This window comes from Bison bison, unplaced genomic scaffold (assembly GCF_000754665.1).
Source record: "Bison bison bison isolate TAMUID 2011002044 unplaced genomic scaffold, Bison_UMD1.0 scf7180017864384, whole genome shotgun sequence".
In the NCBI taxonomy this organism is placed as follows: domain Eukaryota; kingdom Metazoa; phylum Chordata; class Mammalia; order Artiodactyla; family Bovidae; genus Bison; species Bison bison.
The window spans coordinates 8,012,489-8,029,542 of NW_011494956.1; the positions used below are offsets into that span (position 1 = coordinate 8,012,489).

Sequence of the window (17,054 nt, forward strand, 5' to 3'; positions counted from 1 at the left end):
TCGTGGAGTGCTTCATCCTGTCGGGCTACCGGCGGCTGCCGTGCACGGCGCAGGAGTGCCTGGCCTCGGTGCTGAAGCCCACCAATGAGACGCTCAACTTCTGGACGCACTTCATCCCGCTGCTGCTGTTCCTGAGCAAGTTCTGCCGCCTCTTTTTCCTGAGCGGCCGCGACGTGCCCTTCCACCATCCGTGGCTGCTGCCGCTGTGGTGCTACGCGTCGGGCGTGCTGCTGACCTTCGCCATGAGCTGCACGGCGCACGTGTTCAGCTGCCTCTCGCTGCGCCTGCGCGCCGCCTTCTTCTACCTGGACTACGCGTCCATCAGCTACTACGGCTTCGGGAGCACCGTGGCCTACTACTACTACCTGTTGCCAGGCCTGAGCTTGTTGGACGCCCGGGTGATGACCCCTTACGTGCAGCAGCGCCTGGGCTGGCACGTGGACTGCACGGGCCTCATCGCCGCCTACCGCGCGCTCGTGCTGCCCGTGGCCTTCGTGCTGGCGGTGGCCTGCACCGTGGCCTGCTGCAAGAGCCGCACCGACTGGTGCTCTTACCCGTTCGCGCTGCGCACCTTCGTCTTCATCATGCCGCTGAGCATGGCCTGCCCCATCATGCTGGAGAGCTGGCTCTTTGACCTGCGCGGGGAGAACCCCACGCTCTTCGTGCACTTCTACCGCCGCTACTTCTGGCTGGTGGTGGCGGCCTTCTTCAACGTGAGCAAGATCCCCGAGCGCATCCAGCCGGGCCTCTTCGACATCATCGGCCACAGCCACCAGCTCTTCCACATTTTCACTTTCCTCAGCATCTACGATCAGGTGTACTACGTTGAGGAGGGCCTGCGCCAGTTCCTCAAGGAGCCACCGGACGCGCCCACCTTCCTGGGCACCGTGGGCTACATGCTGCTGCTGGTCGTCTGCCTGGGGCTGGTCATCAAGAAGTTCCTCAGCAACGCCGAATTCTGCAGTAAAAAGTGAGCCTCCTCCTTGGGGGAGGCTGCCGGCTCGCCCACCAGTTTGTTGGGAGTTTCTGTTGTTGGTTTGTTTTGAAGTTTTGTCGTGTTTCCTTCTTTGCTTGAGGAGGGTGCTCCGAAACCACAGGGGAAAAGTCCAGCAAGGCAGGAGGGTCTCAGCGCACCTGGGGCTTTGGAAGAGGGAGGTGGGGCAAATGGGAGGGATAGGGCAGCTGGTTCTTGTCCTTGGAGAAAATTCAGATGGTGTCTGTGGCATCAGGGATTCTTCTAAGGCAGCGAATAAAACCCCCACTAAAACCCCAAATGGTTCGATTTTCCAGTCGTCTTCTCCGCCAGAGATAATAGCAAGTGACACTTGTGAGGTCAGGCATGGAGTAAAGAGGGTAAGTAGACGAAATCCCTGGGTACTTCCATTTGGTTCTGAGGAATGCTTGGATTTGTCGAGGAATAGACCTTCGTAGAAAATCAGCAAGGAGACACAAACCCAGGGTTTAACCTGCTAGAAAATGCATGGACTGTGAACACATGTTAATTATTTCAAAATGTTTTCTCAGATGTTATTTAAATAGTAATATATACAATGGTTTTTCATAATTTATCAAAGCCTGTGATCTGCACTGAATTTTCTTTGTCATGTAGTTTTGAATTTTGCAGCCCTTCTGCATTGCATACACTTGAACTGGACATCAGGGCAAGCTGCTTGAGAGTTCTCAGCTACTTTTTTTACACAGTATTTTTTGGAGGCCTATGTGTGTCATGATACAACTGTGAATTATTCTACTGTAGGGACTCTGGTTAAACTATTGAGAAGGAGCTAAATGGTTTGTACAGATCCCAGATTCCTGTTTACTTTAATGTATTCCATAAAACCCATCTGAATTTTTTTTTTTTTTTTTGAATTTTTTTTTTTTTTTGCTTTGTTTTTAATCTTATTCTCTCCTTCTCTACTGATTTAAATTGCCACTGGAATAAATGTGCCTTTTGAAGCAATGCCCAAATGACTGGTCCTCAAAAATATCAATGGTTTCTTACATGGGGAGAGCAGTAGGAGTAAGCTTTTCTTACTTGATTGCAAATCAAGGTTTAACATTCCACTCAGGAGGGTAGGAAGATGGTGCTGGTTGTTTTTGGTAGGACCGAAAGTTGCTTACCAGGACATGCAGAACATTTGCCTTCTCTACAAGGAGAAGGAACCAATCCACTATTGTAGCTGTGGTTCCTAATGTAGTCACTGGAGAATGTGACTGTGCCCATCTATCCTTGCTTAAAATTAAAATCATAGTATTCAGGAATAAATGTGGCAGTTGTGTTATGAAAAGTCAGGAGTATGTTACTTGAGCTGTAGTTTAAGCTAAATAAGATGACCTTTCCCTAGTTAAGCACTGAAGTCTCATTTGGGTCCAGACTATGGAAATGAACGGCAGTCACCCTAAGTCATTGAAAAATTTGGGAAACACATTCCTGAGATCCTGTCTGACAACCACATTGGCCAGTGTTACTTAAGATAGTTCTCATAAATGCTATCCTGGTCCTGAGACGGCAACTCTAGATTAACACAAACTAGTGAGGTGATTTAAATGCTTATCACACTTCCTGACAATTCCTTTTGGTGAAGAGCCAAATAAGTCATTGAATGGGGAAGTCTTGACTTCACAGTATAATTTAGATCAAGCACAGAAGGTAGATGAACACTTACCTCAGCACTGGTAGGCTGGTGCTCCTGCCAAGACTGCTGTTTTTGTTTATGCTTTTAATCGCTGCTGTATTTGTAATCAGAGAGGTTCGGCGCAGCTCCCTGGAGGAACCAATATCCTTATGTGTTAACTGCACAGACATAAACTTTATGTATGTCTGTATTTGACTTAGGACCTCTTAATGGGACCATGAATACACTTTGCAAGTCTGCTGATAGGTGTCAGCGTCTCATCTTTGGCAAAGTGCAAGGAGATTCCTGTTAGGTTACGTTACAGAGACTGAGAGTTGTGTGCCTGCCACGGATGTTAATACTCAGCTGTAACTTCATTCGGAATGTGTGTTCAAGGACAGTTGTGGAAATCAGGCTATTTCTGCAGGCAAACTCATTTGCATGTCATTGCTGTCTCTTCTAGAACCCCAAAGAATGTTGGTTTGGAAGCTAGATGAACAGGTTGAGAAGTATTTTGGGTCTTCCTGGTAAAATAGTGATCTCCTTTTTCAGAAGAAACTTTCTAGAGACAGACTACTAAAAAATATCGATGAGTTTGAGAAATTAAGCCCGTATCTGTTGTTCTAAATTTTTGTTGGCGATCTTCCAGGCTCTCAAACAAAATTCTCTTCTTGCCCTGTGTCTTTGTCCTTAAGCAGAGGCCACTTAAGGATAAAATTATACCCATATCATTTTCAAGTGATTATGATGCATGAGCTCAGTAAGATGACACACTTTTCCCCTGGAAGGTTTCTGCAGGGTAAAGTCTCACTTTCGTTCCCTTTGTCTCTTCCTTCCCGTACTTTCCCTTTCCTACTCCATCTTGGTTTTTTATGTACCACAGACAGCATTGACAAAGGACATTCTGGTGGAAAACAGTGGTTTGGCTTTACTTTGTGTTCCAATAGGTACCCTATACACTACATAAGACCAAGGGATGATTTGTGAAACTATTTATGTTATTTGCTGAATGATATCAGATTTCAGTCAAGGTAAAAGATGATTTTTGAGAATCAGCCAGTATTTACTCAGTCTCCACATTTGCATGAAACTCTCCAGGTGTATTACATATTTCAGGGATAATATGGCAATCACAATATAATTGCTTGTAAAATATTTTTTCATGTAAAATGTTTTTTTTACACTCTCCATGTTGCTACATCCTTTAAAATTCAGTCTTAGTTTATAGTGTTCAGCTGTTCAAAATGTAGCGCAAATAATAAGTCAAAATGCACTCCCTTATCTCTGTGCAACCTATTTCAGCAGTAGAATTTTGAACCCTATTATGTAATGAATTTTATTTTTACTTGTTAGTCATGATCTAGGTGACATCTCAAGGAGCAGTCATGCCTGGGAAATGAGGGTGTTTGACTTGCATGCCTGTCACCCCGTGGGTTGGCCTCTGGAACTGACTCAGGCTGACTTAATTGGCCAGGGTGGAGGGGGTCCCCTTCTTTCCTGTCACTCTTGTGTCTGCACCTTCAGGTGAGGAGGGTGACCTTCCCAGAGAGAGGAAGTGAGTTCTTCAGTCATGTCATGAGCGGCTTGTAAAAATCAACGTGATCTTTCCCCCGGCCATATACTTCCTATAAATAGCCCGGGAAGAAAGTGTGGGGCTTCACAGCTGGCCAGAGTGGCCTTCCCATGTTTCCATTCATAAATCCTGCCTGTAAGTGATTGCAGTCAAAACCCATTTCACCTAATTCATCTTACTGCTGCAGGGGAATCATTCTGAAGAATGCAAAATCTGGGGATGGAGATGATTTTTGTAACTTTTTCTGATTTGGTGCTGAATCTGAGAGCTAACAGCAATAATTAGCAGGGATTTTAATCTTCAGATCTCTTCACAACTTGATTTAATATGCACAAAACTCTAGTAGGAGAAAGATACTGTAGGGTTGTCTCCATTTCAGGGTTATACCATTGGCCCCCCAAGGTGACAGAATGTGGGGATGGTTGTGTGCTCAATTATGTTTACTAATTCACATGGCGATGATGCCTGGCCAAGCATATTGACACTAACTGGAAATATATTTTTTCCTCTTTTAATTGATTACCTTATAATTACAAAACAGCAAGGTTAGAGATGGCTGTCCTTGAATTTGGGCTTCCCAGGTAGCACTAATGGTAAAGAACTTGCCTGGCAATACAGGGGACATAGGAGACGCAAGTTCAATCCCTGGGTCAGGAAGATCCCCTGAAGGAGGGCAGGGCAACCCACACCAGTATACTTGCCTGGAGAATCCCACGGACAGAGGAGCCTGGCTGAGTACAGTCCATAAGGGTGCAGAGTCGCACATGACTGAAGCGACTTCACACACACACATCCTTGAATTTAGATTATAATGTTGTAAACAAAATGTTATTATTAACCACTTAAGTACTTTTTATCCTCTTGAGTTGAAGTTGTTGAAGTTCACCTGTTGAAGTCTGCCGTTGCTAATTTCACTCTGTGAGAGTCCTGTGAGCCGATTTTCATTTTTTTGTTCATGTAATGCCTTTAGTGATCATTGAGCACCTTCTGCATATAAGATGCTGGGCCAGGAACAATCCATATCATTACAGCGGTTACCCTCTGCTGGTGAAACAGAGGTAGGAATACTGGGAAAAACCCTCTGACCAGGGACCCAACTCTAACCTTGGCCATAAGCACAATGTCCTAAGCCACTGAGTTTGGTTCTTTTCTCCTGTTAGTCTAAGAACAATGCATAGAATCTTATTTCAATTAACATCTTAATTTACCCACAATTGATGTCTTTCTTTTTCTTTCTTTAGTTTTCTTCCTTCCTTCCCTTCTTTTCTTTCTTTCTGATTCTAGGTCTGTGTGAATATTATAGGTAAAAATAACTAGAAAGTTTAATGAATAATCCAGGTGAAGGGAGATAAAGCATATGCACAAAGAATTGAAAAATTTGTCATCACTACTAATTAATGAAGGTAATTAATAAATAACAATCACTTTTGGAAGGTTCATAGTGTTCATATCACTATGAAGTAAGATTCATCCAAAGTGCCTAGACTGTGATATTATTAAGTGTGCATTTCATAGATAGTGTAATTAATTTTTTTACTGTGAACTTAAATGCTTATATCTCCAAAGATTAGCTAAGATTAACTAATGTTCTTTAGCTTTTCCCCTCCTTTAGGTGTGTTGTAAACTATGTACCTTGTTTCAGAAAAAAATTAACCTGGGGAAAATTATCTAGAAAAAAATATCAGATGTGAAAAAGCTAGGAAGAAGCATGGGAAAGGAAGAATGAGGAGGATTCGATTCACACAGTCAGAATGGGACAAGTTTAATTACGGACAATTTTGCCTGAGTTTTACATTTTGTCCCTAGAAAAGCATGTGCATTCCCAGGGCGTTCGTGCTCATATAGGCAGATGAAGAATTCTGTTTGTCAGTCTGACCACATCCTGTAGGTTTTGACCTGAGCACAAGCACCTCGGTATATTTTAAGTAGCACATGTACCCGTGGCTTCGTGTCTTTAATTTGTCTCCATAAAATTAGGACATAAGGCAGAAAGGCATGAGGGGATAGCACCAGCCAATTTTTAATCACCTTTTGAATCATTTTCTTGAAGGACTGCCAATACTCTCTGACATATATCTAACAGAAAGCGAACGAGTCTAGACACACTGAAAAACGAAACAATCGTTGGTGGAAGCTTAGTACTGCTGTACTGTGTTGTGATAATCTGCATGTCTTCCTACGGAAGAGTTTATCCTTCAATATTATGAATAACTGTTTCTTACTTGTGAAAATAGATGTCCACTCTTCTTAGTCACTATTCCAAAAGCCATTGCAAATTTTTGTCATCATTAGAAAAGGGACAAATGAATTGCATTTCTGGTTTTCAGATTTCTAACCAGTTTGTGGACTTTTTGTTCCCAAACAGCTTCTTCAGAGTCTGTCAGTGAGTTGCAGAATTAGAGTGTTTATTTATAGGTTAGAGGCCAAGAATGCTGATTTGGCTGTTAATTGTGGCAGGATGTGACTTTTTAAAGCTCTGAACACATACCTAGATGCAGCAGAAATGCTCACATATTGACTGTTTAACTCAGTGAAACACAGCTTTGGGTTTGAGCTTTTGAAAATGTTTCCAATGTACTATGCTTCTAAATGCAGAAGCTTCTAAATGCACGACCTTCAATATTTTTTGTTCTTGAACAATCTCTGAAAGCTGTTCCAAACATGGCATTTCTTGAATGTGTAACATTATTCTCGAATGTGTAAAAGTGGCTGGCCACCTTTCTCATGCCTTATACTCCACCTAAAATATGCAATAAGCACTAAAGCAGGAGTCGGGGGTGGGGGGTGTCTTCGGATGGTTTTTTAACCATCCTGAAGAAACGGCCCTTCTCCTCACAGCTCACCACAACCTTGAGAAAGGACCCCGTGTAAATAACCCTTGTTTCCAGATGAAGAACAGGGACACATTGATTTTATTTCTTCTTTTAGGTCAATCTCTAGTTAGATAGCATGATCTGTTTGTAGTATGCTGGATGCAAAAATGAAAATTAATAGGCAAAATTTTTAGAGAAGTATTCTAATTTTATATTTAAATGTTTATAATAGCAATTTGTTTGTAAAAACTGGCCTTAGCACACAGATGAGAACCAGCGCTTTTTGGAAAGCCTCATCTTTGTCCTGGGAATTTAATCACCTGGAGCTCTTACCCAAATGATAAAGACCTAGGAGGTCTTGAAACATGTAAATAGTGTATAGTTTAAAGATGGATAAAAATCATTTTCTAAAACAGAAGAAAACAGGTCAGCTATGTTATAGGTGTGTCACTAGGCTGCATTTAAAAGTCTTTTCAAAATTCTATTATAGTTAGAAATGTCATTAAATGCACTCTTCCAACAAAGCTGGACCAACAGACGGTCCACTTTTCTACCAGGTTTGTTTCCTTCTATGGAGGCTATGAGCAAAACTAAGCAACTGAATACCAAGGCAATACAGAAATGAGGCCCAGTTCACGTTGATGAGGGTTCAATCATCAAACGTAGTAGGCTTGTGGATAACATAGCCAGGAAAACGTGCAGCCCTGGACACTCCGCTCCTGGTTTCTCTGGAGCAGAAAGAAGAATAAAGCCTCATGCCATCCAGGAAAAGGCTCTATTTCAGGGATAGGGGAGGATACCATGCCCACTCTTCTCTCTAAATAAAGCACGTGCTAGCTCTGAGCTCTGTCCATTTCAGCCTTCTCCCAGACTGTGTCCACCACCCTCAAAGCCTCCACTTGCCACAAACCCAGCCTTGAAGACAAAAGGTTTCTAAAAGGATTCCATGTGTATTTAGGCCTTCTCAAACCATCTGCCTTAGGAGGTTCATCCATTTCTAAAGTAGGCTTTAAGTACAATGACTGCACTCAAATTTACAAGGATGCACAACCCGCAGGTCCCCATCTGCAGTCATTAATCGAAGGGCCGTACACATTTCCCCCTCAGGTCAGAGGCAGAGAGGATTTACCAGTGACCAAACAGAGACCTCCTGGTGTCAGTATTTTTTAAGTTCATTTAATGGTGTTAATGGAGGAAGGGGAGAGTAACGGAAAATGCAGGCATGAAAAAAGACACTGAATAATGTTTTTCCACTGCTTGTTCAATTAATTCTTCTTAAGCGACCTTAACTCCAGTCACCACCTACATCCTAAACAGCTGTGTTTAGCTAGCTGGCGAGGCTTTCTCAGGGTGTGTGAACAGGGACTACAGTATGGTTTCAAATTGTTGGTGAATTCTCCCAGAAAAGCATTATTTAATCATAATCCCATATGACCTGATACATTAAGCAAAAATAGTCCATAGAAATAGCTGTCACTTTGTCAGTTCTGTGCATGTAGCTGAACAAAAATGAGTCATGTTTGTTGTATAATTCGCCATGATTTCAGTTTCTTGAGACATTTGTTCCCTATGATGTTGAATATGAAAATCTGTATAAATAACTATGCATTTTTTGCTGAAAAACAAATGTATTAAGAATAAATTATTTGTAAGCATCATGTTTAGGACTGCATTTGTACATTCTCTGTATGTTCAGAAGACAACCTTCAGCAAACATTCCTAAATTCATGGCATGTATGACCCTAATATGGAGAAGGAAATGGTAACCCACTCCAGGATTCTTGCCTGGAAAATCCCATGGATGCAGGAGCCTGGTGGGCTATATAGTCCATGGGGTCGCAAAGAGTTGGCCACAACTTAGCAACTAAACAACAACAATGACACTAATAAACATAAGAAAAGACATTATCCTTTTTATAGAAATGAACAGGCAGATGGGAAAATGGTAGTTTGTCCTAAAGAAGCACTCTTAGTATATTACTTTTTTTTTAATTAAAAGATTTATTTATTTATTTTGGCTGCATTGGGTCTCAGTTGCAGCATGTGGTATCTTTTAGTTGTGGCATTTGAAGTCTTCATTGCAGCATGTGGTGTCTAGTTCCCTGACCAGGGATTGAACCCGGGCCCCCTGCATTGGAAACAAGCATCACTGGACTACCCGGGATGTCACCTCTAGTGTGTTACAATTTGAGTTAGATGAAAAAATTCATGAGTTATTTTGAAGCCATATTGTCTAAGAAAATACATAATCCAAGTAATGAAGCTTTTCCTTACACCTCACTATTTTTCAAGGGCACATGTAGTCCATGGATTTCTATGCCAATGCAACCTGTCCCAGAACCCTGTGATGTGTTTGACTTTGCATCATCTCCATCCCAAATAATACTAGCAAGGGAGACCCAACTTCAGTTCTCAAGCTCTGAGATTGTAAAGTCCTTAAATCATGTTGACTCCTGTTTCAGGTAGGGGTTTTTGGTTATTAGGAACAGAAAATTCTCCTCTCAGGACTGAGGGATTCCCAGAATGCACAAAGCTGACCAGCCAGACCTCAAGAAGGACAAAGAACAGGACAGAGCTTAAGATCCCAGCTGGGAGCTCCTGCCCCCAGCCAGCAGCTCTCCAGGGAGAGAGAGCCAACTTCAGCTGCTTTCTGGCCCTGTTGTATCTGTTCCCAACTCACATTCCTGGGAGGGAGTATCTGATTGGCTTAACCTAGCCCAGGTCACATGGACTCCTCTAAGGTAATAGGGTACCGGCGCTTGTGATCTACAGCCCTTTCCAGGACTACAAGGAGGGGAAAGTTTAGTTCCCCAAAGGAAGGGGTGACGGGCAGATAACAACAACAGCTGTCCACCTCATCACCCATCCCCTTGGCCATCTGGTGCACAGGCATACCTCTGTAATCCCAACTCTGAGGGAGCATGAGGACAAGGACAAGGGGAGACTGGAGGTTTGGGCTGATGGGCACTGTGTAAAGCACTTGCCCAAGCTGAGTGTCTTACCCATGCAGGGTTCCTATCCAAGTTCTGAAGCAGCTGGTTACAGAAGGAAGGGGGAAAATACATGCCAGCAGACCCAAATGATAGCAACCACAGCCCAGCATATGGCTGGCTAGCCTACCCTCTTCTTTCCATGTATGCTTGGCTTATGTAATACAACTGTATAATCTAAGTGTGCTTGCCCCCTTTCCTAAAATCAGCCCCAAGTCCTGGCTAAGAACTGCAGCTGGCTTCCAGCACCCAGGATCTCCATGTGATATGAATGCCTCTCAGTGATTCATTCAGCTACGCCCTGACTAACTGTAGGCAGAGAAGAATTGGATCACTGAGAGGCAAACTCGCACTCACAGTGTCATACCACTTCTAATAACATACTGTCCCAGCAATACCTGACAGTCATCACCTCCCAGGATGTAGGAAGGCCAGGTCCTCCATGAGCTGGTTGTGGGTTCCTCAGGTTCTGTGTGCTGGGAGGAGCTCTGAATGCCTTGCTCCAAGGTCACTCTATTTTTGCTGTTCAATACCTCTTGAGCCAGGGCTTCCCAGGTGGCACTAGTGGTAAAGAACCTGGCTGCCAATGCAGGAGATACAAGAGACATGGGTTTGATCCTGAGTTGGGAAGATCCCCTGGAAGAGGGCATGGCAACCCATTCCAGTATTCTTGCCTGGAGAATTCCATGGACAGAGGAGCCTGGCGGGCTACAGTTCACAGGGCTGCAAAGAGTCGGCCATGACTGAAGTGACTTAGCACGCATGTACACATCTCTTGGACCTGTGCCAGATATATCTGCCTGTTTGCCTACAGACCCATTTCCCTATCCTTCTGCTCATTTGTTCTATGATTCTGTGCCCCCTTCCCTCTGGCTTTTGTTAGGTTCTGCCAAGAGAAGAAGAAACAGTGGAAGAAGGCTGGTGTTTTTCCTCTTCCCTCTCCACTCTTTCTTCATGGTTCCAATTTTTTCTGGAGTCTTCAACCCTGACTGCTGCTAGCAGTCCAAGTGTAACCCTGAGGGAAGCCAGAATAAGAGCAAAGCCAGCACATGGAGTGCGCCTGAATAGAGTAAATCACAAAGGGAGCCTTGATCAACCTATGCCTGAAGTCTACACAATTTTTAACTTTTCCTTTTAAGTTAATACAGTTCCTTCATTTTACAACCCAGTTTAAGTTGTATTCACTGTATGTGATCAGAAACAACTGATCCATAAGGTCTTCTGCTGCTGCTACTGCTGCTGCTAAGTCGCTTCAGTCATGTCCAACTCTGTGCGACCTCATAGGTGGCAGCCCACCAGGCTTCCCCGTCCCTGGGATTCTCCAGGCAAGAACACTGGAGTGGATTGCCATTTCTTTCTCCAATGCATGAGAGTGAAAAGTGAAAGGGAAGTCACTCCGACTCTAGCAACCCCATGGACTGCAGCCTACCAGGCTCCTCCGTCCATGGGATTTTCCAGGCAAGAGTACTGGAGTGGGGTGCCATTGCCTTCTCCGAAGGTCTTCTAGTGTCCCAGTTATATATGGATAGGATTTGAACAGCTCCCATCCCACCTTCACTCAGCCAGTCCAGCATTCTAGAATCTGTATCTTTTTATTGTATTCAGCTGCTCAGTCATGTCTGACTCTTTATGATCCATGAACTGCAGCATGCCAGGCTTCTCTGTCCTTCACCATCTCCTGGAGTCCTTCACCACCTCTAAGATACATCTGTATCTTAGATATTTGAAATTTGTCATTCTTAATGTACAGATTTCCATATAAGGACTCAGGGCTGCCCAGTGACCCTGTGCTCTCCATTGCAGGCATTTCATTTCTTTGATCCTCCTACTTCTACTGTCTCCTCAAATCTCTCATCCTACCCTTCCCATCTCTTTAAGAACCACACTCCATCTATTGCACATTATTCTTCCATGTGTTGAACTACTTCTACTCGATAGGATTCTCCTCATAAACATTTTAAAATGTGCTACTAGTTTCTCCCATCTTCTAAAAAAGGAGTCACCCTCTTCCCACTATGTCACACTCTGACAGCCACCCAACTCTTTCTTCTCCTTCACAGTCAGGCTTTTTGCAAGAGTGGTGTACACTTGTCTTTGTTTTCATACCTCCCACTCGCTCCTTCACCCACTGCATTCAGGCTTCATTAATCTCACTAGAATGGTTCTTGCAAGATTTCCAACCACCCCTTTATTGCCCCTTCTTAGACGGGACATTTCTTAGATCCTCTTTTCCACTCCCTTCTGCAGAAGCTCTTCCCTCAGCCTCTGTGACCCATACTCCCTGGATGTCCTGCAAACTCTAGCTACTCTTTCATAATCTCCTTTGCTAACTTCTCTTCCCCTATTGCTATCTGATGTCAGTTTTCTCGAAGTGTCACTGCAGGCCATCCACAACAGTATACTTTATGGTGTACTGTTTAGCAGCTTGAGCCTGCCACTTCCTGTGAACTCTGACTCACAGCAGAGGCATTGTAATTCTTATTCCAGAAAGCTCAACTTTGAGCCTACTCCTCCAATCCTTCCAGTGGGTGACTAAGACAACCAATGCCTGTTAACAAATCCCCTTCAGCCCCAACTGTTGAGTGGATTCTGTTGTCTGAAACTGATTCCAAACTGATAAACTAGCTATGCAGAAAAAGATGGCGATCAGTACTGCTGTAAATAGGAAATCATAGCTCTTTATTCCCCAAACCATTCATTAGCAAGTAGCCAATTAGGCCCCTCCAGTTGACCATCACCAGATGGTCAATACTGAAATCAGATTGATTATATCTTTTCAGCCAGAGATGGAGACGCTCTATACAGTCAGCAAAAACAGGTCCAGGGGCTGACTGTGGCTCAGATTATGAACTCCTTATTGCCAAAGTCAGACTTAAATTGAAGAAAGTAGGGAAAACCATTAGACAATTCAGATATGACCTAAATCAAATGCCTTACAATTATACAGTGGAAATGACAAATACATTCAAGGGATTAGATCTGATAGACAGAGTGCCTGAAGAACTATGGAAGGAGTTTCATGACTTTGTAAAGGAGGCAGTGATCAAGACCATCCCCAAGAAAAAGAAATGCAAAAAGCCAAAATGGTTGTCTAAGGAAGACTTACAAGTAGCTGAGAAAAGAAGAGAAGCTAAAGGCAAAGGAGAAATGGAAAGATATACCCATTTGAATGCAGAGTTCCGAAGAATAGCAAGGAGAGAGAAGAAAGCTTTCCTCTATGATCAGTGCAAACAAATAGAGGAAAAAAATAGAATGGGAAAGACTGGAGATCTCTTCAAGAAAATTAGAGATACCAAAGGAACATTTTAAGCAAAGATGGGCTCAATAAAGGACAGAAATGGTATGGACCTAATGGAAGCAGAAGATATTAAGAAGAGGTTGCAAGAAAACACAGAACTATACAAAAAAGATCATCATGACCCAGATAACCATGAAGGTGTGATCACTCACCTAGAGCCAGACAACCTGGAATGCAAAGTCAAGTGAGCCTTAGGAAGCATCACTATGAACAAAGCTAGTGGAGGTGATAGAATTCCAGTTGAGCTATTTAAAATCCTAAAAGATAATGCTGTAAAAATCATGCACTCAATATGCCAGCAAATTTGCAAAACTCATCAATGGCCACAGGACTGGAAAAGGTCAGTTTTCATTCCAACCCCAAAGAGGGGCAATGCCCAAGAATGTTCAAACTACTGCACAATTGCACTCATGTCACATGCTAGCAAAGTAATGCTCAAAATTCTCCAAGCCAGGCTTCAACAGTATGTGAACCAAAAACTTCCAGATGTTCAAGCTGGTTTTAGAAAAGGCAGGGGAACCAGAAATCAAATTGCCAACATCTGTTGGATCATCAAAAAAGTAAGAGAGTTCTAGAAAAACATCTACTTCTGCTTTATTGACTATGCCAAAGTCAATAAAGTTTGTGTGGATCACAACAAACTGGAAAATTCTGAAAGAGATGGGAATCCCAGACCACCTGACCTACCTCCTAAGAAATCTGTATGCAGATCAAGAAGCAACAGTTAGAACTGGACATGGAACAACAGACTGGTTCCAAATCGGGAAAGGAGCACATCAAGGCTGTATATTGTCATTGCTTATTTAACTTATATGCACAGTACATCATGCAAATGCCACGCTGGATGAAGCACAATCTGGAATCAAGATTGCCGGGAGAAATATCAATAACCTCAGATATACAGATGACACCACCCTTATGGCAGAAAGGGAAGAAGAACTAAAGAGCCTCTTGATGAAAGTGAAAGAGGAGAGTGAAAATGTTGGCTTAAAACTTAACATTCAGAAAACGAAGGTCATGGCATCCAGTCCCATCACTTCATGGCAAATAGATGAGGAAACAATGGAAACAGTGAGAGACTTTATTTTGGGCTCCAAAATCACTGCAGATTGTGACTGTAGCCCTGAAATTAAAAGATGCTTGCTCCTTGGAAGATAAGCTATGACCAACTTAGACAGTATATTCAAAAGCATATACACTACTTTGCCAACAAGGGTGCATGTAGTCAAAGCTATAGTTTTTCCAGTAGTCATGTATGGATGTGAGAGTTGGACTATAAAGCAAGCTGAGTGCCGAAGAATTGGTACTTTTGAACTGTGATGTTGGGGAAGACTCTTGAGAGTCCCTTGGACTACAAGGAGATCTAACCAGTGCATCCTAAAGGAAATCAGACCTGAATATTCATTGGAAGGACTGATGCTGAAGCTGAAACTCCAATACTTTGGCCACCTGATGCGAAGAACTGACTCATTGAAAAAAGCCCTTATGCTGAGAAAGATTGAAGGTGGGAGGAGAAGGGGACCTCAGAGGCTGAGATGGTTGGATGGCATCACTGACTCGATAGACATGAGTTCAAGTAGGCTCCAGGAGTTGGTGATGGACAGGGAAGCCTGGTTATTGATATTTCTCCCAGCAATCTTGCTGTCCATGGGGTCACAAATTGAATTAGGCCCCTGATTTTTCACATTTAATTCTCCTTGGAAGGCAAAGCAGATTCTGAATCAGGCAAGAGACAGAAATCTCTTCAAAGAATTTGGTTCTGTTTCAAAGGAAAAAAGGAACATTAGGAAGAGGATTACCTATGATTTCTTTCCTCTAATGTTGACTCTAAATAGACAAAGGGATATATAACATGATACTTAGAACACAAAATCAAGTAAAAGAAGTCTAAAATAACACAACTAATAAATAATGTGACATTCCTATGTATCAGCAGAGTTTATATAGTTTCATATTGAGAACCAGCCCCTAAGAACCAAAAATCCATTATGTATAAAGAATGTACAAAATTATAACATTGGAAAGGAATTTCAAGAGTCTCAAATCTAAAAAATTAATTGTGGTCCTCCTACAGAGTGGAAGGGGCTTTCTTGGCAGCTTAGCAGTTAAAAAAAAAAATCCACTTGCAATGCAGGACACTTGGGTTCGACTCTTCAGTTGAGAAGATACCCAGGAGAAGGAAATGGCAACTACTCTCATAGTCTTGCCTGGGAAATCCCACAGACAAAGAAACCCCAAAGACAAACAGTCCATGGGGTCACAAGAGTCGGACACAACTTCGCACTAAAAACAAGAGTCCCAGTGGCAGGCATCAGAAGTGAACCAGAACTTGAGCAGTTGCTTGGTTTTCTCTTTTTCTCGGTTTCCTTCTATCCCTGTAATGCACCCCCTGCTCCTTTTACCCTAAATTTCCTTTCAGGAAGAATCCATCCCACTCACTTTGGGAGAGTGCTCCCCCTGACTGTGAAGTGTGGAGCATGTGACCTAAGGCAGGCCTGCAAGCCCAGAGCATCTCTGGACTCTGTACTTGTCATAACTTGTTTGCATATGACTTCATGTGATTCTCTGAGCCACCCAGAGCCTTCAGTAAATTACTTCTTTTATTCTTCTTATTTTTTTTCCCTCCTTAAGTTAGCCAGAAAGTTTCCATTTCCTGCAACTAGAGAATATTGACTGAGGACTTCAGTTTCTGGTCTGGCATATAAGAAGCTTACAAATTGTCACTCCATCCTAACAGCAACTAAAACTCGGAAGACACCCAGAAGATCACCAATTCTTCTTGGATCAAGAGAAGTGAGATCACAGAGCAAACCACTGTCCTCAAAGTTAGACACCCAGACAGGTGGATGCAAAGAATTACAACTTGCCATGTTAGGAATCCACAGAAATCCAGCAAAAACCTCTATAGGAAGAAATACTGGGTTCCTTTTCCTGATACATATCATGTCTAGCTTTAAATAAAAAACTACAAGGCTACTAAAAGGTCAAACCATAGTTTGAAGAGACAGAGCAAGCAACAGAACTAGATTCAGGGCAGGGCCGTTGGGATTATCAGACTAAGAATTTAGAACAACAATGCTAGAGACTCTAATGGAAGAAGTAGATAACATGCAAGAACAGAGGGTTTCCCTCATAGCTCAGCTGATAAATCATCTGCCTGCAATGCAGGAGACCCCAGGTTCAATTCCTGGGTCGGAAGATCCCCTGGAGAAGGAAATGGCAAACCACTCCAGTATTCTTGCCTGGAGAATCCCATGGACAGAGGGACCTGGTGGGCCACACTCCAGGAGAGATCACTACAGTGTGATCTCTCTGGAATCGCAAGAGTCGGACATGACTTAGCGACTAAACCACCACCACCATGCAAAACAAAGAGATTGCAAACAAAGAGATGGAAATTCTAAAAAAGAATCAAAAATAAATGCTAAAAATAAAAAACATGGTGATAGAAATGAAGAATGCCCTCAATGAACTCATTAATAGACTAGACACTGTTCAAGAAAGGATCAAGGAACTTGAGGACGTATCAGAAGAAACTTCCCAAATTGAAAAGTAAAGAGAAAAAAGACTGGGGAAAGAACGGAACAGAATAAACGAGAACGGTGGGACAATTACAAAAGGTGTAACATGCTCAATCGGAAGACCAGAGAAAAAAGAGAGGAACAGAGCATAGTAACTGATACAACACCTACTCAAAATCTGTGCAAAGGAAATTCTGCACATAGATATGAAAAGACTTAAAAAAAATTTTTTTGGAATATAGTT

At 42.8% G+C, this 17,054-nt stretch overlaps 1 protein-coding gene across 1 annotated transcript; it reads left to right on the forward strand.

Moving 5' to 3' along the window:
* Positions 1-2: 2 nt before the first annotated feature.
* Positions 3-1,063, forward strand: PAQR9 (progestin and adipoQ receptor family member IX; the record flags this gene model as incomplete). Its single annotated transcript, XM_010858295.1, has 1 exon — positions 3-1,063. A coding segment is annotated over one exon (972 nt), but the record flags the coding sequence as incomplete, so codon positions are not given.
* Between the last annotated feature and the right edge of the window lie 15,991 nt (positions 1,064-17,054).